Below are 24,051 nucleotides of genomic sequence, written 5' to 3'. Positions count from 1 at the left end.
GCCAACAACATAAACTAGTCATACAAATTGCAGAATAAATTGAGCACACAGGATCCAGAGAGATTTGTCAGAGCCTTTGTCCTGTACACCCCAATCACAGATTCATAGAATTTACAGCATAGAAACAGGCCATTCAGCCCAACAGGTTTATGCCGGTATTTATGCTCTACACGAGTCTCCTCTCATCTTACTTCATCTTGCCCTATAAGAACATAGGAATTAGGAGCAGGAGTAGACCCATACGGCCCCTTGGGCCTGCTCCACCATTCAGTAAGATCATGGCTGATCTTCGACCTCAAATCCACTTTCCTGCCCTATCCTCATATCCCTTAATTCCTCGAGTCCAAAAATCTATCTCGGCCTTGAATATACTCAACAACTGAGCATCCATAGCACTTTGGACCAGAGAATTCCAAAGATTCACAACTCCCGAGTGAAGAACTTCTTCCTCATCTGTTGGGGTAAAAGGAAGACTTCTCTCCCTCAAGGCGGACTATTTGATATAGGTAATCGACACCTGCCCTTTTGGTTGGGGTAAAAGGAAGACTTCTCTCCCTCGGGGCGGACTACCTGATATAGGTAATCGACCCTTTGTCCTCCATATAACGATCATGGAATCAAAAAATGAAACCTTAGCTTCAAACCGGCTTTATTTCGAGCAATTGCAAGAGAGGGTTCAATCGTGGAACCTTCAAAATACAAACGGTTCCAAGTATAATTTAGACAGGTTTTGGAGAGAAGCTACCCTCCTATAAAATCATCGATAGGTCTATTGCTATCAGCGGAGTTACATTGATTTGTCATCTCTTATCAGACTGGCTCTGAGTGGTGCATGCAATTGTCCATCTCCCGTCATATGTTAATAGCATTTGTGCCGTGATTTGCACTTTGCCATAGTCTATTTATATGACGCCTGAAGTAACAGTTCCAAAATTCTGGCTTTCTTATCTCTTCCTCAGAGATTTCTAATCAAAATTGTAACTGTTGACTTCTGCTATTTCGTTATGTGTTATTAAGGTTAAGGATGATTTAACCATACAGATTTAATGATTTAACCATACAGTTTTAATTTTTTGTTAGTGTGCTATATCTACATAAGCAAGTGTTACATACAATAGGCAATTATAATCCATTACCATTATCGATTCCTCAGACCCTCCTAATACTAATCAGTTCACTACCTTCAGCATTGTGTTCTGACCACCTATCTGCTCTTTGCCTGCTGCAACTGTATATCCCTTACATCATCTTAAAAGGCTGGCCCCTTATCCTGGAACTATGCCCCTCGTTCTCGACTCTTCAGCCAGGGGAAACAATCTCTCAGCATCTACCCTATTAATCTCCCTCAGAATCTTAATGTTTCGATGAGCTCACCTCTCATTCTTCTAAACTTCAGAGAGTATAGGCCCAATCTTCACAATCTCTCTTCACAGGACAACCCCCTCATCCCAGCTATCAATCTAGTGAATCTTTGTTGCACCGCCTCTAAGGCAAGTATATCCTTCCTTAAATAGGAGACCAAAACTGTACACAGTACTCCAGCTGTGGTCTCTCCAGAGCCCTGTACAATTGTAGCTAGACTTCCTTACTCTTGTACTTCAACCTTGTAACAATAAAGGTCAACCTGCCATTTGCCTTCCTAATTGCTTGCTGTATCTGCATGCTAACTCTTTTTTTGTACTAGGACATACAAATCTCTCTGAACACCAGCGTTCTCACCATTTTAAAAATATTCTGTTTTTCTCTTCCTACCAAAGTGAATAACCTCACATTTCCCCACATTATACTCCCATCTGCCATCTTATTGCCCACTCACTTAACCTGTCTATATCACTTTGCAGCCTCTTTGCGTCCTCCTCGCATCTTACTTTTGCACCTAGCTTTGTATTGTCAGCAAACTTGGATACATTGCACTTGGTCCCTTCATCTAAGTCATTAATAATAGATTGTAAATAGCTGAGGCCCCAGCACTGTTCCTTGCGGCACCCCATTGGTTACAGCCTGCCAATCTGAAAATGACCCGTTTATACCTCTTTCTGATTTCTGTCAATTAACCAATCCTTTATCCGTGCTAATACCTTGCCCCCAACCCTATGTGCCCTTATCTTGCTCAACAACCTTTTATGTGGCACCTAAAGGTAAAAAATTGCAGGATTACGGGGAAAGGGCGGGGGAATGGCTGACGTGCTCTTGCAGAGAGCAACGCAGACTCGACGGGCCGAATGGCCTTCTGTGCTGTAACCATTCTGATTCTATGATTTTTATCGAATGCCTTTTGGAAATCCAAATATACTATATCCACTGGTTCCCCTTTATCTACCCTGCTAGTTACATCCTCAAAAAAAAAATTGTCAAACACTATTTACCTTTCATAAATCTTTGACTCTGCTCAATCATATGATTTTCTAACTAGCTTGTTACCACTTCCTTAATAATGGATTCCAGCATTTTCCCGACGACTGTTGTCAGGCTAACTGGCCTGTAGTTCATGGTTTTCTATTTGCCTCCTTTCTTGAATAGCGGGGTTACATTTGCTACCTTCCAATCCGCTGGGATCTTTCTTGAATCTTGGGATTTTTGGACGATCAGAACCAATGCATCCACTATTTCTGCAGCCACCTCTTTTAGAACCCGAGGATGTAGTCCAACAGATTTGTCGGCTTTTAGTCCCATTAGTTTCTCGAGTAGTTTTTCTCTACTGACATTAATTACTTTAAGTTCCTCGCTCTTATTAACTCCTTGGTTCCCCACTATTTTTGGTATCCCTTTTAGGCATTTTTTAAATTTGTTCATGGGATATGGGCATTGCTGGCAGGCCAGCATTTATTGCCCATCCCTAATTGGCCTTGAGAAGGTGATGGTGAGCCGCCGCCATGAACTGCTGCAGTGCATGTGGTGAAGGTACTCCCACAGTGCTGTTAGGGAGGGAGTTCCAGTATTTTGACCCAGCGACGATGAAGGAATGGCAATATATTTCCAAGCCAGGATGGTAACTTGCAGGTGATGGTGCTCCCATGCGCCTGCTGCCTTTGTCCTTCTAGGGGGTAGAGCTCGCGTGTTTGGGAGGTGCTGTCGAAGAAGCCTTGGCGAGTTGATGCAGTGCATCTTGTAGCTGGTACACACTGCATCCACGGTATGCCGGTGGTGAAGGGAGTGAATGTTTAAGATGGTGGATGGGGTGCCAATCAAGGTTAGTTGCTTTGTGTTGGAGATGCACTCCTGACTTGATGGTGTAAAGGCTTTGGGAAGTCACTCTGCTGAGACACTCGCCGCAGAATACCGAACCTCTGACCTGCTCTTGTCGTCACAGTATGCTGATGGTGGGAGATTCGGCGATGGTAAATCTGTTGAATGTCACAGGGTGGTGGTTGGACTCTCGCTTGTTGGAAATGGTCATTGCACTTGAGTGATGCGAATGTTACTTGCCACTTATCAGCCCAAGCTTGAATGTCGTCCAGGTCTTGCTGCTTCACATCAGCATTTGATTTGGGGTATGGTCTTATTTGAATAATTACCCTTCTTGCCCATGTAGTTTTTAATGAAAGGTAAATAGTGTTTGACAAATTTAGTAGAGTTTTTTGAGGATGTAACTAGCAAGATAAAGGGGAACCATGTCTTTGTTACCTCGAGACTTGACTACTCCAACTCACTCCTGGCTGGCCTCCCACATTCTACACTATGTAAACTTGAGGTCATCCAAAATTCAGCAGCCCGTGTCCTAACTCGCACCAAGTCACGATCACCCATCACCACTGTGCTTTCTGACCTACAATGGCTCCCGGTTAAACAATGCCTCGATTTCAAAATTCTCATCCTTGTTTACAAATCAACTCTATGGATTTGCCCCTTTCTATCTCTGTAATCTTTTTCAGCCTCACAACCCCACAAGATGTCAGCACTCCTCAAATTCTGCCCTCTTGAACATCCCACATTATAACTGCTCAACCATCGGTGGCCATGTCTTCAGCTATTTGGGCCCTAAGCTCTGGAACTCCCTGCCTAAATCTCTCCGCTTCTCTACCTCTCTTTTCTCCTTTAAGACGCTCCTTAATACCTACCTCTTTAACCAAGCTTTTGGTCATCTGCCTTAATTTCTTCTTTTGTGGCTCGGTGTCAAATTTAGCTGGTTTGTCTTGTAACACTGCTGTGAAGCGCCTTGGGACTTTTTACTATGTTAAAGGTGCTATATAAATAAAAGTTATTATTAATAACGTTGAAGACTCCTAGGACCACTCTCTCCCGACAGTATACCACTGTGCCACCATCCCTGATGGGTCTGTCCTGCAGGTGGGACAGGACATACCCAGGGATGGTGATGGAGGAGTTTGGGACATTAGCTGAAAGGTATGATTCTGTAGTATGATTATGTCAGGCTGTTGCTTGACTAGTCTGTGGGACAGCTCTCTCAATTTTGGCACAAGTGCCCAGATGTTGGTGAGGAGGACTTTTCAGGGTCGACTGGGCTGGGTGTGTCTACTGTGAAGACAGCTACAAAACATTTGTTTAAAACCTCTGCTATTCCTTGTTCCCCAATATAATTTCTCCTGTCTCAGTCTCTAAGGGACCAACACTTACTTTTGCTACTCTCTCCCTTTTTACATACTTGTAGAAGCTCCTACAATCTGTTTTACATTTCTTGCTAATTTATTCTCATTCTATTTTCTCCCTTTTAAACAATTTATTGGTCATCTTTTGCTGGTTTCTAAAGCTCTTCCAATCATCAGGCTTACTACTATTCTTTGCAGCAATATAAGCCTCTTTTTTAATCTAATACTATCCTTAACTTCTTTAGTTAGCCAAGGGTGACTCACTTTTACCGTGGAGTTTTTATTTCTCAATGGAATGTATATTCATTGAGAATTTTGGAATACTTCTTTAAATGATTGCCACTGCTTATCTGCTGTCATTCCTTTTCATCGAATTTCCCAATCTACCTGAGCCAACTCGCCCCTCATACCTATCTAACTTGCTTTATTTAAGTTTAAGACTCTAGTGTCAGACTTAAGAATCACTCTCCGCATGTCTTTCTATTCCTTTCTCCCTCATCTAGCTTCCCCTTACATAGAAACATAGAAAATAGGTGCAGGAATAGGCCATTTAGCCCTTCGAGCCTGCACCACCATTCAATACGATAATGGCTGATCATGTAACTTCAGTACCCTATTCCTGCTTTCTCTCCATACCCCTTGATCTCTTTAGCTGTAAGGGCCACACCTAACTCCCTTTTGAATATATCTAACGAACTGGCCTCAACAACTTTCTAAGGTAGAGAATTCCACAGGTTCACAATTCTCTGAGTGAAGAAGTTTCTCCTCATCTCAGTCCTAAATGGCTTACCCCTTCTCCTTCGACTATGACCCCTGGTTCTGGACTTCCCCAGCATCTAACCTGCCCAATCCCATCAGAATTTTATATGTTTCTATGAGATCCCCTCTCATTCTTCTAAATTCCAGTGAATATAAGCCTAGTCGATCCAGTCTTTCTTCATATGTCAGTCCTGCCATCCCGGGAATCAGTCTGCTGAACCTTCGCTGCACTCCCTCAATAGCAAGAATGTCCTTCCTCAGATTAGGAGACCAAAACTGTACACAATATTCAAGGTGTGGCCTCACCAAGGCCCTGTACAACTGCAGTAAGACCTCCCTGCTCCTATACTCAAATCCTCTCGCTATGAAGGCCAACATGCCATTTGCCGCCTCCTGTACCTGCATGCCAACTTTCATGACTGATGTACCATGACACCCAGGTCTTGTTGCACCTCCGCTTTTCCTAATCTGTCACCATTCAGATAGTATTCTGCCTCCCTGTTTTTGCCACCAAAGTGGATAACCTCACATTTATCTACATTATACTGCACCTGCCATGCATTTGCCCACTCACCTAACCTGTCCAAGTCACCCTGCAGCCTCTTGGCATCCTCCTCACAGCTCACACTGCCACCCAGCTTAGTGTCATCTGCAAACTTGGAGATATTACATTCAATTCCTTCGTTCAAATCATTAATGTATATTGTAAATAGCTGGGGGCCCAGCACTGAACCTTGCAGTACCCCACTAGTCACTGCCTGCCATTCTGAAAAGGACCCGTTTATTCCTACTCTTTACTTCCTGTCTGCCAACCAGTTCTCTATCCACGTCAATACATTACCCCCAATAGCATGTGCTTTAATTTTGCACACTAATCTCTTGTGTGGGACCTTGTCAAAAGCCTTTTGAAAGTCCAAATACACCATGTCCACTAGTTCTCCTTAATTGTTCTCCTTCAAGAGCCATTCTTTCATGGAAAATGGACCACGCAGGAATAGAACCTCCAGTCCCCAGGTGCTCACTGAAACACAATCACATTTTTTCAGACATTTATTGCCCCTTATACTAACCAGTAGCCTGCTGCTCTGGGCAGGAGATGGGTCGAGTGAGAGAGCCATGTTTTTTGGCATTGTGTTTCACGGCTTGTTGTGAACTCTTAAGAATCTCCTACACAACAAAACCCAAACCAACAGCTATCCTTGCAATCAATTTTGTGTGAATTCCAGCAGTGGTTATTAGATATAATCTTCGATTGAAAGGGTATTTATTTTGGGGGGTTTGGGAGGGAGGCAATTGCAGAAAGCCCTTGAATTGTTTTTGAGAACATATACAATGGCTGGAATGGCTATGAAATGCAAGAACTCTTAAGAATCTCCTACACAACAAAACCCAAACCAACAGCCCTTTCATAGCTCGTATGTGATTTCCAGGCAGTGTGTCCAAAATTGTTTTACCTCTTTAAAGCAAAATTGACACCTAATGATTTTTGCCAAAGACTGTCCCAGGACCAAGCCACCAGCCCTGCGTAAATGACTCGCAATGTGTCCCTAAGTTGCCTAAGGCTCAAGTAGAGGGCTAAGAAGAGTTAAAACAAGTGTTAGAAATAATCAGAGAATGCTACCCTCTTCATTTCCTGAATGCATTGCTAGGATTCCAGGGGGTAGAGTCAATGAAGATATTCAAACTATAATAAAAACAGAATGCTGGAAATCTCAGCGGGTAAGCAGCATCTGTGAAGAGAAAAACAAAGTTAATGTTTCGGGTTGACGACCTTTCGTCAAAATTTTGCTTTTGTATAAGAGATTCAAACTACTCGTTTGGGGCAATAAAGAGATCACCCTCAAACAGAAGAGACTTTTCATTGTCTCCAAAAAGATGGGGATTCACTGCCTAATAAAAGAACTCTGCCTTAAACTGATTCCTAACAGAAAAATGATATGGTCAAGACTTGTCACATAATGCAGAAAGCATGATTAGGTGTCTAATTTGCAACTGTAGATTTAAAAGATGGTCACTTCCCACTTCCATGTTGCCATATAGGAATTCCATTAGGAGTTCCTCGGGTTCAATTTCAAGGGGCAAAGGCTACAAGTGCACTTTGGCCTCATCAGCACTAGAATGTATGTAAATTGATAAGTCCTAACTACAACCTATGCAAGGCTTAAAATTCTTAGGGGCATTTAAAAAAGTTTGATATTATAACTTTGTTCACTTTTTCTGGTCTGCTGCATATGCTGGAGTGCCTTCCACATTTGTTATGTTGATATTTTAGCTAATTCAGTATTTGGTCCAAGTGTTTGGATCATTGATATCTCATATTATGAAAACGATTTGGAAATCTTATCCATGTAGACCCTCTGGTTACCAGTTAGGACCTTTATTTAGTTCTTAACATGGCTAATTTGCCCAACTTTTGAACCTCTTCAAATGTGTATTTAAATTTCTTGTATGAGAAAAATAAATTGGTGATAATTCTAGTTTCAGTTTGCAGAGTTATTAAACTGCAAGGCTTTATTTTAGATCAGCCATACTTTATTTGGATGAATCCTCATCCCCTCCTGAATGGTATGTTGCTGTTATTATATGGAGGATGCTTAAATGAAGATAATTGAATTTCCAACTTTGTAGGGTTATCTTCATACTTCAAATTGTATGTATCCTCCACAACACCATGATTTTATTTGTGCATTTCAGACCCATCAGGGGTATCATATTTTGGGGGAATGAGGAGCTGGAGGTCAATGACTAGTCAGTTCCTGTTTAGTTTCAGGTAAAAGTGATCTTGCTGTATGGCAGTCCTTGGGCTTGTATACAATATGGATGTTCATAGATGTAGGAGACCATGTTCAGCACTGCCTAACCACAATGTCAAGATAACATTTTCATGTGTGCAAAGCATATAATTTTCCTCAACCAGTGAAGCTTGATGGGTATTCAAAGAATGAGGACTGCACCACCTAGGTAAATATCCGTTTAATACATTGAAACGCCCTCCACTTGACTGTCCACAGCTACTTTCCTATAAGGCTAATCATTACCTTCGCAACTGGTGTTATTTCCCATCCTTTGCTATTGCCCTTTTCCAAAGCCACCATTGGCTTCCTATGCCAAAGATGCCTAAAATTATAGGAACTGCAATTGATCTGTTAAATTCAAATACATAATGAACAACTAAGATATAGTACATATGTCAAGCATGAATTATTTTGTTTTAAAAAATGACTTGATAAACAATTGTCAAACTTACCCAGTATCTCTACATTTTCCCTCATTTCCATGCAAATACGTACCCCAACTTACACTTGCTATGAATCATGTATACCACAAATCTTACAAACTGTACCAATAAGAGAATGGCAGTTACAGATAGTGTTACTAAGACTTTGGATTAATATTTATCCAAAATATGATTTTAGAATCTGTTATTTGGAACTCTTCAATTGGAACATTTCCTTGCCTGTTTAAATTCTAATCCTTATTTGCCATGTGCCAAGATGGAACTGCACTGTAAATCGGAAAGTAATGTTGGCCAATTTACTAATGTTCAGAGAGGATCTGCTGTAATTTTCCATCACTGAGCAAAAATGTAGATAGTTTAATTTACCACTGTATGGGCCCAAGTTTCCACAAGAAAAAAAACCGGCGCCACTCCGAGCTGGGCGCCCGTTTTTCGCGCCTAAAACGCGCCTAAAAAAATCCTCGGTATTCTCCACCTACTTACAGGTCCTCTGGCCCTCGGCGCAGCCAGCACGAGCTGTGGGGGGGCGGAGCCAGGTCCCTGCGCTGAAAACAGTGCCGGGACCTCTGCACATGCGCGCAACAGTCGGCACGCAAGTGCAGTAGCTCCAGGCGCTCGAAACTGTGTGGGAGGGGCCCGAAGCACGCAGCCCCTAGCCCTGGCCCAATGGCCTCACTGGGGCTGCGTGAATGAGGCTCCTCCCACGGCCAGCTCCTGCTCCCCACCCGACCTGAGCCGACACCCGCTCCCCCCCCCCCCCCGCCCCGACCCGAGACCTGACACCCGCTCCAAGCCGACACCCGCTCCCCCCCCCCCCGACACCCGCTCTCCCACCCGACCCGAGACCCGCTCCCCCCCCGCCCCGACCCGACACCCGCTCCCCCGCCCCGACCCGAGACCCGCTCCCTCCCCCCCCGCCCCGCCCCGAGACACGACACCCGCTCCACCCCCGACCCGAGACCGACACCCGCTCCCCCGCTCCCCCCCCCGCCCCGCCTGTCCTAAACTAGAACTGCAGAAAAAAAATGTGGAGAATTGCGATTTCTAAAATAGTCCGTTCTCCACCAGTTGCTCCTAAAAATCAGGCGCGAATCATGTGGAAACTTGGGCCCTATAACTATAAAATCTAACTTGGGCAAGTTGAAAATATTTTTATTTCGTTTAAGAAGCTGTCAGTTGATAGTATTGTAAACTTGATTGGTATGTTTTTAACTTGTACTTATTTTCAATACATTTTTCTTGCAGAAACAAAGCAACATGGCTAGAAAATGAACTGGACATATTTACAAAGCAGTACTTGCAGCCGAGCCAGTGAAAACTTGCTAACCTTTTTTAGAATCTACATTTGTCCCATAACTGATGGGGATTGTCACCAATGCTGCCATAGTGCTATGTGATAAATACAAACTTCCAGTCCCTTTTATATACAGTAATGTTTTTCAGGGATACCATTTATCAACCCTTCAGAAATCTAACCAGATAAAGATGCATATTTATCAGTGCACCTAGCAAGAGATACAAGAAATATTCATAATTTACTAGGAGTATCAGATTATAAAATGTACGTTTTATGTTCATTATCTAGACACATGATTAATGTGTTGGTGAGCTGTATGGGCATTTACTATTGCAGATGTACTAGGTGGTCAAAACACAGTGTTATCCTTTATTCACATTCTAACCCATGTGAAACCTTGAATCAAATTCCCATTTATGCATATTTACATGTAATTAATTTATGATTTTAATCCACTTTTGCCTCTACCTAAATTAGTAGTTATCTTGATAAGATGCACTTTCATTAAACTGTGTTCCTATAGAAAATGTTGACCTACATAAATTGATGTACAAGCCTAAAGCAAGCAAGGGTTGTGAATGAGGCTTCAGCCAATTAATCATGTAGCTAGTGACTAAATGTTACTGCAGAAGTCAAAGTCATGGAGGAAGCAAAGCAATGAGTAAAATAAATCCAGTTTTATTGGCTATTGACAGCACAGGAAACTTGATTAATGTCCAGAATATTATTGAGTGAGGTGTTCCCAAGAATGCTGCAAATGCCTTGTCCTTTTAATTTTGAAATACACTACTGCAATTTGTATGTGAGATCCAAAGAAAATGTAATCATCAAACTTCATTGGAAGCAGTTGTTAGAGTGTATGTGCAACTATAATAAGATGCAGTTACACTTATTTCAGTAATACCACCTCAACCCTCATTGAAACTTCAGATGGTCATCAGCTAGCCTAAAATTGGATTTAACCATCCACCTGTAGCTAATACCAGAATCCAAATTTCACATATAGGACTTTGCCACTCTTAATTGCAAGTCCTAGTTGCAGCATTGCCAGAGATGAACAAAAGCAACATTTTGATGTGCATTTTTAGATAAATTAGTTTTGTCCTTTAAAAATTCAATTCTTGGTCTTTTCAGTGACGATCTTACATTAGTACCACCACCAGCTTGAACATTAAAGTTTCACCTAGCACACAGACAAGTTTCTAAGAGAAAGCCACTCAGTCGAGACCAGAGATGTTCTAATCAGCAAACTTCCCTGCTCAAACAACTAAACTGATTGAATAGATTGGTGTCAGTAATATCCATCGGGGTTGCTACGATCTATCGTAAATTTGGCGGAAACCATAGAGAAATGGTGTAAATGGCTTGCTCCAGAGTGGAAATTTTACCCTCTCTCCATTTAATTATAAACTGCAAACTTTGAAGCTCCCATCTAAACAGCATAAAAATGTGTACAATGGTTCACCAAGGTTATTTGCCTTTTAAGAGTTTCAAATTGATTTGCATTAAAGGGGAGGAGGGATTTAGCTCATTACAGAATGGTAGTGCACAATGTTTAGATAGAAATTTCTCCAACTTAATTTACAACTGGTTTAAAATCTTTTGGCTTTAAATACTTGCACAATTCATTATAATCTGCAAAGATTTACTAAAGGGGCTTTGATGAACAAATGTTTTGTACATAGCTGATTCTTGATGTTAAATTACTTTTTGTAACTTTCAACATTTCTCCAAATTTCTTGTATATGTTCCCTTTTACTAGATTCATCAGATGTGGACAACAAACCAAGTTTATATTCTTTGAGCATATATACTTATAACAGCTGTGAAATAATAAATTATTTGAGCTACATTACCTTAGTTTGTCATCAGAGGCCTGCATTAAAAAAGGGCAGTTCGAGTGTAACCTTTTTCACTTGTACTATCTTAGCATATGGTGTGTTGTGATTTCCAAATTCCTCAAGGACACATGTTCAAATTAGCAAAAGGCAAATTAAGGACGGATGCCAGGAAGCTTGTCACAGTGACCACAAAGAATTCCACGTAGGGTAGTGGAGGTGATATCAAATCATTTTTTTTTTAAACTGGATGTTGTGATTTGCAAAGAGGAGGTGGAATGGAAAAGAGACCAGAGTCTTTCTGGAAGAATGAGCAAAGATGGGCTGAATGACCTTCATGTGTCTATAGTGAACAGCACATTCCAAATAGACTACAGAAAATCCTTATACAACATCTTATGGATCAAATTAGCATACATGGGGTGTTGAACATCATCAGTATAAGCATTAGATTCAGTTTTTTTGCTCGAAGATTTTAATTGGGCTCCCGTATCATAAGCTGGTCAGAACTGAAATTTAGTTGTTAAATTGTAGGTCAGCTGAACAAGTTAGTTTTATAAAGATGGATTGCACCTACTCATAAGATGGTAGAACATTTTATGGATGCCTGGAAGATACCGAACATGAAAAGGATAAAGATCAGCACACTATAAGTAAATTTAAATAGACTGGTATAGAATCATAGAAGTTTATAGTACAGAAGGTGGCCATTTTGGCCCATTGTGTCTGCCGGCCAACAAGAGGCTATTCTGCCTAATCCCACTTTTCAGCTATCGGTTTGTAACCCTGCAGGTTACAGGACTTTAGGTGCACATCCAAGTACTTTTTAAATGTGGTGAGGGTTTCTGCCTCTACCACCCTTTCAGGAACTGACTTCCAAACCCCACAAACCCCTGCATGAAGAAATTTCCCCTCCAAACCTTCTACCAATTACTTTAAATTTATGCCCCCTGGTTGTTGACCTCTCTGCTAATGGAGATCAGCCCTTTCTATCCACTATATCTAGGCCCCTCAATTTTATACACCTTAATGAGGTCTTCACAATCTCCTCTTTTCCAAAGATTCTCCACGCCCGGCAACATCCTTGTAAATGTCCTTTACCCTCTCCAGTGCAATCAAGTCCTTCCTGTAATGCGGTGACCAGAACTGCACGCAGTACTCTAGCTGTGGCCTAACTAGTGTTTTATACAGTTCAAACATAACCCCTCTGCTCTTGTATTCTGTGTCTCGGTTAATAAAGGCAAGCATTCCGTATGCTGCCTTAACCACCTCATCGACCTGGCCTGCTACTTTCAGGGGTCTGCACTTGCATTCCACGGTCTCCCTGTTCCTCTACACTTCTGTCTCCTACCATTTAATATGTGTATTCTCTTTCCTCGTTAGCTCTCCCCAAATGCATTACTTTACACTTCTCTGGATTAAATTCCATTTGCCACTGTTCTGCCCACCTGACCAGTTATCTTCCTGCAGTCTACAGCTGCTTCTTCATCAACCATACAGCTGATTTTAGTATCATCTACAAACCTCTTAATCATACCCCCTATATTCAAGTCTAGATCTTTGATGTATAACACAAAAAGGAAGGGACCTAGTACTGAGCCCTGTGGAATCCCACTGGAAACACCTATTACCCTTTGCTTCCTGCCACTTTGCCTGGATCCCATGGGCTTTTAGCTTTGTGACCAGGCTGCCAGGTGGGACCTTAAACGCTTTGCTAAAATGCATATGCACTGCCCTTGTTGACCCTCCTAGTTACCTCCTCGAAAGATTCAATCAGATTAGTCAAACACGACCTTCCCTTAGCAAATCCATGATGACTCCTTGATTAATCCATGTCTTTCTAAATGAAGATTTATCCTGAGGATTTTTTCCAATAATTTTCCCACCGCTGGCTTGATCTGGCACCACACCTGAAGCCAGAGACGATTGGAAAATGGTCAAAGCCTCTGCTATTTCCTCTTTTGCTTTGCTTAACATAATAGGAGCAGGAGTAGGCCACCTAGACCCTCGAACCTGCTCCGCCATTTAATAAGATCATGGCTGATCTGATCATGAACTTAGCTCCACTTCCCTACCTGCTCCCCATAACCCTTTATTCCCTTATCGCTCAAAAATCTGTATCCGCCTCAAATATATTCAATGACCCAGTGTCTTCAGCTCCCTGGGGCAGAGAATTCCATAGATTTACAACCCTAGGAGCAGAAATTCCTTCTCATCTCATGTTTAAATGGGCGACCCTTATTCTATGTCCCTGAGTTTTAGTTTCCCCTATGAGTGGAATAACCTCTGCATTCACCTTGTCAAGCCCTCTCATTCTTCTGAACTCCAATGTGTATAGGCTCAACCTATCTTCATAAGTCAACTGTACAGGGTATTGGTGAGGCCGCACCTGGAGTACTGCGTGCAGTTTTGGTCACCTTACTTAAGGATATACTAGCTTTGGAGGGGGTACAGAGACGATTCACCCGGCTGATTCCAGAGATGAGGGGGTTACCTTATGATAGATTGAGTAGACGGGGTCTTTACTCGTTGGCGTTCAGAAGGATGAGGGGCGATCTTATAGAAACATTTAAAATAATGAAAGGGATAGACAGAGGCAGAGAAGTTGTTTCCACTGGTCGGGGAGACTAGAACTAGGGGGCACAACCTCAAAATACGGGGGAGCCAATTTAAAACCGAGTTGAGAAAGAATTTCTTCTCCCAGAGGGTTGTGAATCTGTGGAATTCTCTGCCCAAGGAAGCAGTTGAGGCTAGCTCATTGAATGTATTCAAATCACAGATAGATTTTTAACCAATAAGGGAATTGAGGGTTACGGGGAGCGGGCGGGTAAGTGGAGCGGAGTCCACGGCCAGATCAGCCATGATCTTGTTGAATGGCGGAGCAGGCGCGAGGGGCTGGATGGCATACTCCTGTTCCTAATTCTTATAACCCCCTCATCTCTGGAATCAACCAGTGAGCCTCCAATGCAAGTATATCCTTCCTTAAAGAGAGACCAAAACTGTACGCAGTACTTTAGGTGTGGCCTCACCAATACCCTGTACAGTTATAGGACTTCTCTGCTTTTATACTCTACCCCCTTGCAATAAAGGCCAACATTCCATTTGCCTTCCCGATTACTTTCTGTACCTACATACTAACTTTGTGTGTTTCATGCACAAGGACCCCTGCCCTCTATACTGCAGCAGCACTTGCAATTTTTTTCCTGTTTAAATTATTTGCTTTTCTATTTTTTCTGCCAAAGTGGATAACCTCAAATTTTTGCCCACTCCTAATTTGCTTTCCCACCCATCTTTGTATCATCAGCAAACTTGGCTACATTACACCCAGTCCCTTCATCCAAGTCATTAATTATAGATTGTAAATAGTGGAGGACCCTGCGGCACACTAGGCGCTGTTTGCCAACCGGAAAATGACCCATTTATCCGAACTTGTTTTCTATTAGCCAATCCTCTATCCATGCTAATATATTGCCCCAAGCCCATGAGCTTTTATGGGGCACTTTATCAAATGCCTTCTGGAAATCCAAATCACATCCACTGGTTCCCTCTTATCCACCCTGTCCGTTACATCTCTCGAACTCCAGCAAATGTCAAACATGATTTCCCTTTCATAAAACCGTGCTGAATCTGCTAGATTGAATTATGCTTTTCCAAATATTCTGCTACTGTTCCCTTAATAATGGACTCCAGCATTTTCCCAATGACAGATGTTAGGCTAACTGGGCTATAGTTTCCTGCAGTTTGTCTGCCTCCTTTTTAAAATAATGGCGTTACATTTGCTGGGACCGCCCCAGAATCCAGGGAATTTTGGTAGATTACAACCAATGCATTCACTTCTTAAGACCCGAGGATGAGAGCCATCACATCCCAATATTTTACTGAATACTACTTCATTAGTGATAGTATTAAATTCCTCCTTCCCTTTTGCCTCTTGATTATCCAATATTGGGATGTTTTTAATGTCTTCAACAGTGAAGACCGATACAAAATATTTGGTCAATGTCTCTACCATTTCCTTGTTCTCCATTATTAATTCCCTGGTCTCAACCTCTAGAGGACCAACATTACTTTAGTCACTCTTCCTTTTTATGTACCTGTAGAAACACATTCTCTTTATATTTCATGCTAGTTTGCTTTCATAATCTATCTTCCCTGGCTTTTAAAAGTTTCCCAATCCTCTGGCCTCCTACTGGTCTTGGCCACGTTGTATGCCCTGGTTTTCAATTTGATACCATCCCTTATTTTCTTAGTTAGCCACAGATGGTTATCTTTTCATTGGGATATATTTTTGTTGCGAGTTATGAAATATCTCAAATGTCTGCCACTGTTCATCAACCATCCGATACTTTAATCTATTTTCCCAGTCCACTTTAGCCAACTCTGCTTTTATACCTTTGTAGTCTCCTTTATTTAAGCTTAGGACACTGGTTTGAGAACCAAATTTCTCACCCTCCAACTGAATTTGAAATTCAATCATGCTATGGTCACTCATTTCTAGAGGATCCTTTACTGTGAGAATTTATTAATCCTGTCTCATCACACAGTACCAGATCTAAGATAGCCTGCTCCCTGGTTGATTCCGCAATATGCTGTTCAAGGAAACTATCCTGGATACACTATGAACTCTTCCTCAAGGCTACCCTGGCCAATTTGCTTTGTTCAATCAATGTGAAGGTTAAAATCACCCATTATTATTGCCATTCCTTTATTACAAGCCTCCATTATTTCTTGATTTATATTCCGTCCACTATTTTTAGGGGGCCTATAGACTATGCCCACCAGCGACTTTTTCCCTTTATTGTTCCTTATCTCCACCCAGACTAATTCAACCCGCCCCCTCCAGTGTTGGGCTTGCTACATACTAGCTAAAAAAGTTCTCTATTGCATTTTAGGAATTCTGCACCCTCTATATCCAATTATTAGGATAGTTCAAATCCCCTACTATTGCTGCCCTATAGTTTCTGCACTTCAGAAATGTGCCTACACAGTACACCCCAAATGAAAAATTTCCTTCTACAATATCTTTTTTTTTAAAAAAAGGTAAAAAGGAAGAAAATACAGTCTGAAATTTCTAGTTAGTACAAACTCAACTTCACAGCACATAAACATGAAACAAAACTAAATCTAAATATGGCAGTCCATTAGCTTCAGTATGGTTGAACTAGACGGACCAGGACACAACTTCATTTCAGCACCAAAAAAACTATTATACAGCCTTGGTTAAAAGCATTTTTATTGGTTACAATCAATTTATCGCAACATTAGTTTCACTGAGCCACTGTACAAATACAAAGGAAAAGTTGATGTGAACAGACTATAAACAAAGATACAGCAAGTGAAGATCATTTCCAATTTTATACAAGAGCACAATAGAAGAAAACACATGGCACAAGTTGCTGGTTTTATTGGCTGTAGAATAAAACTTGCAATTCTTATTGATACAAAATCCAAAGGCAGTACAGAATTACAAAATTGGTATTAATACTGTAACCAGAGAAAAAAAATTGAAGAAACACCAGCTGTGTAAAGCTCTGTTTTGTACAGACTGAATAACTGTTTTTGCACTTCAGATGAATGATTTTAATACTGAATTTGACAGCAAATTACACAAAAAAAACTGCATTTATGTTCTGCATATTTTACACGACAGATATCCACTCCTGGAAGGCTCAAGGCATTTTTTTTATTGGTTTACTTTTAGAGAACAACAGACCACATCTGAGATATACATTTTATCCTGAATCTTCAGACTACCCTGTCCCTGAAGCAATGCATTTGAGGAAATAATTTAAGTCTATGCATTGCATTCAAAGTTGTAAGTGCATGTTTCCACTTCCGAGGTGGATATCTAAATTGGCAATACCCAAGTTTTTCAGCATTTAAGATACTAACTTAGATGGATTCAAATTTAACCACATTCTGAACCAAATCAACCTCCATCTTCACCAAACCATGTACATGACCACAGCACACTCCAGACAGGTTAAGCCAAGCAATCTTTAGCATTACAATCTGCTAGACTACACATTTCAAAATCAAAAGCCATAGCACTAGCTAATTAAGTCATTAATGTTGGTTCTGAATGGACTATAGTTTATATACATTCTCATAAGGATTAAATTTATTTCAAAGTATAGCTGATTTTTTTAAGGGGTAAAAGCATATTTGAAAACTTACAGGACAAAAATATACACTTCAAGCTGCTGGAGTTCTATACTTAAAACTAATTATGGCACATTGATTTTATTTGAAGGTTTTGCAAAGTACAAAATGTTTAAACCATTTTGCTTAATGTTTTGTTCAAATTAATTACATAGCAACCCTTTCAAGACCATATATTTTAATCTATACATTACCTGGAAAGAGGTAAATGTTGTATATAAACATTTTGATATCAGGTCTGTAATGATGAAAGCTATTAGCAGGGCCACTATTGCATTGATTTTTTTTTTTAATTGTCTAAAGGCAATCAAAATTTTTAAAGAAATAAGGCTGCAAAAAAATCAAACTGGCCTGACTTTAACAAACTGCACAAACTACTAATGTATGTTCTTTAAAAAAAAAAAGTAATGATGTGAATCACACTTGCTCTTTTTCTTCCAAAGCTACTCTTCTGGGGGAAAGTTGACTACCTCAACACAAATTTGCTTGTAGTGTTTGTTGGTCCCAGAGCTTTAAAACTCTCGACTTCAAATCAATGCACTTTGTTACTAAAAACTTAGTTCAAGATACCGGTGTTATTGGCACATCAATGTAAAGAGAGATAAACACTGGATGTGTGTGGTTTAAAGGGCACATTACACCAAAGGCTGGTCTACAACTCTGGAGGGTTAGTAATGATATTCTAAAGCCATGCTAAATCAACAAGAGGATTGTGCAATCCAATACTTCTCCAGTAACAACTGGTCTTAGAACAAAACCTAAACTAAATTTCAATAAATCACCGTGTAAACTATGCATTTAATACTGTACAACAAGCTTGTTTTATACAGTTGGTAATTACTCATGCCTCAAAATTACTTGGTAATTTATTTTTCCATTTTTTTAAAAACAAAATCTAACTCGTGTTTTTTCACCTACGTTGTAGTAATGAGCAGGTTAGGGAAAAGACCATTTAGGTTTACACTGTGTAAATCAAATTTCAAGTTTAAATAGTGCACACTCACTTTGACACAAAGTTCATTTTTTCCCACTTATCCTGAATGTTAAATCACAAGCAAAACTCAAATGGCCCAGCTGCTAATATGATACCAAGTCAAATGAATCAGGAAAGCACCAGCTTCAATTGCTCATCGCTTCTGTCTTTTTTTTTTGGGGGGGGGGGGGGGGGGGGGGCGAGGGGGAGAAGAACACACAGGAAACTTGGGTTCCTGTCCTGATCATGAACTTGTGGTTCCTGCTGGAAAGTGCACATGTAGATGCTAGCTGAGATCATTAGGCTCAACTGTGATGCCCCCCGTTATATGGCCTATCACTGTCCAGGTGCTTTCTCTCAGAAAAACCTTGAGCAAGATACTACCGGCACCTGTGAACCTTCATAAATGTCACCATCATCAGTAGAGATTGGGGGAAAAAAAAGGGCTCAGGTAGAGAAACACAAGATAGACATCGCCTCTTCCGAGTGTAAATGATATAGGGCTGATGTACATGCATTTTCTTGTAAAATGTGCAACAGCATTCTGTGACATGATAGATCCTGCTTCTGTACATTTGTGTGTATGGTTAAACAGTGCATATTGCAAATGCATACACAAAAAGCATACAGATGGAATGTTTCATATAATTAAAAACTGCTGCAAAACACAAACACGCACACGTGCACACACGACCAAAGTTAAATTTTTCACAATAAGTTAATTCACAAGAAAAAAATCTCAACAGCAATCATTTATCCATCACTAAGTTCAAAGTGTGACTTCTGATAAATATAGGCTAGAAACTTAGTTTTAAAAATGCATTTTTTTTTTTACATAGACAAATGTTACATGATTAGCTGCTGTAATGTGTACATTCTGTATGTTCAAAACAATACAGATTAGCAGATTTAGAATGAGCAAAAAACCCTCCTAACAATTCAGCTATTAAAACTAAACAATGGTTAGTTTGAAAGATTTTCCTAGTCACCATGGTTGCATGTGCTTCCCTTTTAAAGTTAGCAGTTGTCAGGGTTTTTTCCTCTTCATTAGATTTGCCTACTTTACAGAAGCCTTGTGTTATACAATTGTATTCAATGATAGAAAAACGTCACCTGCAAATACTTGGTAAAAAGAATGTTATTTCATAGCTGTTGGCTGCAGCTTAGGTAGCCCAGTCTCAGTGAATGGCATTCAGGTGACATTTCTTCAATTCCAGATTTTCAGGAAACTGTCCCATGATCCTGTTGCTACAGCCATTCCATCATCAGTGATGCCTAAACAGCTGACACGATTATCATGTCCAGCAAGCACTCCTGGAGGAAAGACAGATGAAAGAAAAAAAAAATACATAATTACATGAGGCAAAACAATTTCTACTTGAAAGTTTGTCAACTAAAGCTTTAGTGTTAAAAGCATTACAGCTAATTACCACATCTCTCCTTTTACTAATACAATTGCATTTGGCTCCCCAATTTACTAGAGTTAGCCATCCATAGCTAAAATTGTTAGATGATCTACCTTGGGTAATTCTCAGACTTTGAAAAGGGCTAGCTATTTCTAGTTGCTCGAAAGTGGTAGTGGACCTTCCAGAACAACATAGTCCTTGAGCTGATGGCACTCCCACAGTGGTGTTGGGTGGGGAATTCCAAGATTTTGACGCAGCAACAATGAAAGAACCAAACTGAACGCGGTAAGGTTATTGGCGGTAATGGTACTACTAATCCACTCATTGTGATGGACAATGGAGTGCTTCACCTAAAGTACATTATGTGCCCTTGCTTTCTTTAAAGTAGCGTCCATTATGGAAGAGTACTGATTTTTCAGTCGATAGCTAGTAATCAGGAGGTTTACTTGGCCTTGAAGCTATGATACTTCATGGGGTCTAGAGTCACCCACTTGTACCGTTACCTCTGGTGGGTCTATCCTGCAGGTGGGACAGGACATGTCCAGGAATGGTCACAGGAGAGTCTGGAATATTGGCTGAAACACAATCTGTGGACCAGCTCTTCCAATGTAGGCACCAGACAAGGTGGCTTTGCAGTGTCAACTAAGCTGTGTTTTGGAGCAGTTCATACAGCGGAGTGGCATTGAGTCAGCCACACAGTGCAGGATTAGAGTCAAATGTAGGCCAGACCAGGCATAGGTGGGAAGTTCCATTCCCCAACAGTGAGTCAGGTGGGTTTTTAACAATAATCACAGTCATTTTTCTGGTGCCAGCCCATAAATGATCAGACTAACTCAAATTTCACAGTTTGCCATGATGGGATTTGAATTTGAGCTTTGGGTTGCTAGTCCAGTACCACATCAACTAAACTACCATACCTTACAAATAGAAATGTTCTCTTGGTGTAAAGGAATGGCCAGTTTACTACCCTTCTAACACTATATTCTCTATCTCGTTGACTTGGGAGTGGAGAAATATTTCTATAGCAATCTAAAGCTAGAGGACCATTGCATCTGGAGGAATCTATTCAATATTCTCAGTCAGTACAGCATCTTCACAAATGCACCAGTCATGACAAACTTTGTGCTGAGTTTGAAGAAGACCTTATGACTTTTCATAATGTACTAATGACAGAAGACATCAGACATATTTTGCAAGTTGCTCAGTGGGAATAACCATGGCAATGCAGATTTTTTTTTAAACTAGGAACTGCATCAGAAGCCCAGTATAACTGAATACAACAACTTACATTTATATAGCACCTTTAACGAAGTAATGCTTCACAGAACATTATGAAACATAATTTGATACCACGCCACATGGGAGATACAAAGACAGGTAAGCAAAAATTCGGTCAGAGAGGAAGGTTTTAAGGAGGGTTTTAAGGAAAGAGGTTATGGCAGGGGAGGGGCGGATTCTAGATCTTAAGGCATGGCAGCTGAATGCACAGCCACCAATGGTAGAGCGGAAGAGGCCAGAATTAGAGGAGCAGAGATATCTCAGAGGGTTATAAGACTGGAGGAGGTTTCAGAGATAGGGAGGGGCAAGGCCATGGAAGGATTTGAAAACAAGGATATTTTTTAAATCATGGCATTGCTGGACTGGGAGCCAATTTAAGTCAGCAAGCACACGTGATGGGTGAATGGGACTAGGAACAAAAATTGACAATGAGCTGTGGTAGCCAGATATTTAGACAGTGAGCCAGTAGAAGACAACTTCACAGAACTTTCCAAAAACAATTCTAAGTGAAAGCAGTGTTATCCAAGTTTTGCCTTTATAAAGCACTTGGCTACTTGCCATGGAATCCCATGTAAAACAATTACGAAACCCAGAATTTTAAAAAAAAGGAGTACACATGAAAACCCACCATAAGTGAGGCAAGTGTAACTGCCCTTGACTTCAAGCATCATTTGACAGAGTGTGGCATCAAGGAGCCCTAGTAAAATTGAAGTCAATGGGAATCAATTAGAAACTCTCCACTGGCTGGAGTCATACCCAGCACAAAGGAAAATGGCAATGGTTGTTGGAGGCCAATTATCTCAGCTACAAGAGTTCCTCAGTGGAGTGTCCAAGGCTCCACCATCTTCAGTTGCTTCATCAATAACCTTCCCTCCATCATAAAGGTCAGAAATGGTGATGTTCGCTGATGATTGCACAATGTTCAGTTCCATTCGTAACTCCTCAGACAATGAAGCAGTCTGTACACGCAGATAGCAAGACCTGGACAACATTCAGGCTTGAGCTGATAAGTGGCAAGTAACATTTGTGACACACAAGTGCCAGACAATGACCATCTCCAATGAGTCTAACCACCTCCTTGACATTCAGTGGCATTACCATCAGCGAATCCCCCACCATCAACATCCTGGGGGGTCACCATTGACCAGAAACCTATCTGGATAAGCCACATAAATACCATGGCTACAAAAGCAGGTCAGAGGCTGAGTATTCTGCGCAAGTGACTCACCACCTGACTCCCCAAAGCTTTTCCACCACCTACAAGGCACAAGTCAAGAGCTTAATGGAATACTCTCCACTTGCCTGGATGAGTGCAGCTCCAACACATGAAACTCAACACCATCCAGGACAAAGCAACCAAGCTTGATTGACACCCCATCCACCAATGTAAGCATTCACTCTCTCCACTGCCGGCGCACCATGGCTGCAGTGTGCTTCATCTGCAAGATGCACTGCAGCAACTCGCCAATGCTTCTTCAAAAGCACCTCCCAAACCTGCGACCTCTACTACCTAGAAGGACAAGGGCAGCAGGTGCATGGGAACACCACCAGTTCCAAGGCAGACACCATCCTGACTTGAAAATAAATCTTAGTTCCTTCATCGTCGTTAGGTCAAAATCCTAGAACTCCCTACCTAACAGCACTGTGGGAGCACCTTCACCATATGGACTGCAGCCGTACAAGGTGGCGGCTCCCCACCACCTTCTCAAGGACAGCTAGCAACGGACAATAAACGCTGGCCTTGCCAACGACACCCACATCACATAATGAATAAAATAGGCTTTCAAAGTACAGAATTAGAAACAAAGGTCCCTCCAAGTGAAGTTATAAATTGTTGTTGCCGCTTCTTTCAGGAGTGTCAGAAGGGCTTTGTGCATCAGTTAATACCCACAGGCTCTAGTTTAGGCACCTCTGCTGTAAAGCATTCAAAAAAGAGCTGCAAAGCTAAATAGACTTTAGGAAAGAACCCAAGAAAATAAACTAGGAGATAAATGGAAAAAAATGCTGCCAATGACAGAAATAACAACTGTAACTTGATGTGATGCACACAGCCACTTCCCCAATTTGGCAGAGGGACACTGCAACTTCTCTCCTCATCAAACAGCGTCAACATAAAGCAGACCTTTAGTTGCTCGTGTTAGATGAACAGCTCCATGTAAATGTTACTCTGTTCATTTATTGTCTGTAAAATAAATCAGCATGTTGATTTATAATTCGCCTTTTCTCACAAAAAAGTGTTCATTAAAGCGCTCTTCGTAAGATTGGAGAAATCTGATACAGATCAGGAAAGGATGAACAGGCTGGATCTCTTTTCTCTTGAAAAATTCCGAGGGATGACCTAATACAGCTCTTTAAAATTCTGAAAGGTTTTGATAGGAGTAGATACAGAATGTTTCCACTTGTGGGGAAGAGCATAACTAGAGGCCATCAATATAAGATAGTCACCAAGAAATCCAATAGGGAATTCAGAAAAAACTTCTTTACCCAAAGTGTGGTGAGAATGTGGAACTCACTACCACAGGGAGTGGTTGAAGTGGATAGCATAGATGCATT

General features: G+C 41.1%; 2 protein-coding genes across 5 annotated transcripts in view; one reads left to right on the top strand and one right to left on the bottom strand.

Moving 5' to 3' along the window:
• Positions 1 to 11,664, top strand: part of LOC139265918 (mitofusin-1-like) — a 99,623-nt gene extending 87,959 nt beyond the window's left edge. For all 3 annotated transcript variants that reach the window (XM_070883504.1, XM_070883506.1, XM_070883505.1), the window contains exon 18: positions 9,790 to 11,664. In XM_070883504.1, coding sequence (XP_070739605.1) covers positions 9,790 to 9,859 — 70 coding nt within the window. In that variant the 3' untranslated portion in view covers positions 9,860 to 11,664. The remainder of the gene's footprint in view (positions 1 to 9,789) is intronic.
• Positions 11,665 to 16,895: 5,231 nt separating this feature from the next.
• Positions 16,896 to 24,051, bottom strand: part of LOC139265917 (guanine nucleotide-binding protein subunit beta-4) — a 97,704-nt gene continuing 90,548 nt past the window's right edge. For both annotated transcript variants that reach the window (XM_070883503.1, XM_070883502.1), the window contains one exon: positions 16,896 to 20,128. In XM_070883503.1, coding sequence (XP_070739604.1) covers positions 20,022 to 20,128 — 107 coding nt within the window. In that variant the 3' untranslated portion in view covers positions 16,896 to 20,021. The remainder of the gene's footprint in view (positions 20,129 to 24,051) is intronic.

This window comes from Pristiophorus japonicus, chromosome 6 (assembly GCF_044704955.1).
Source record: "Pristiophorus japonicus isolate sPriJap1 chromosome 6, sPriJap1.hap1, whole genome shotgun sequence".
NCBI classification, from domain to species: domain Eukaryota; kingdom Metazoa; phylum Chordata; class Chondrichthyes; family Pristiophoridae; genus Pristiophorus; species Pristiophorus japonicus.
The sequence above is the reverse complement of the archived record's forward strand: the minus strand, read 5'-3'. Positions and strand labels throughout refer to the sequence as shown.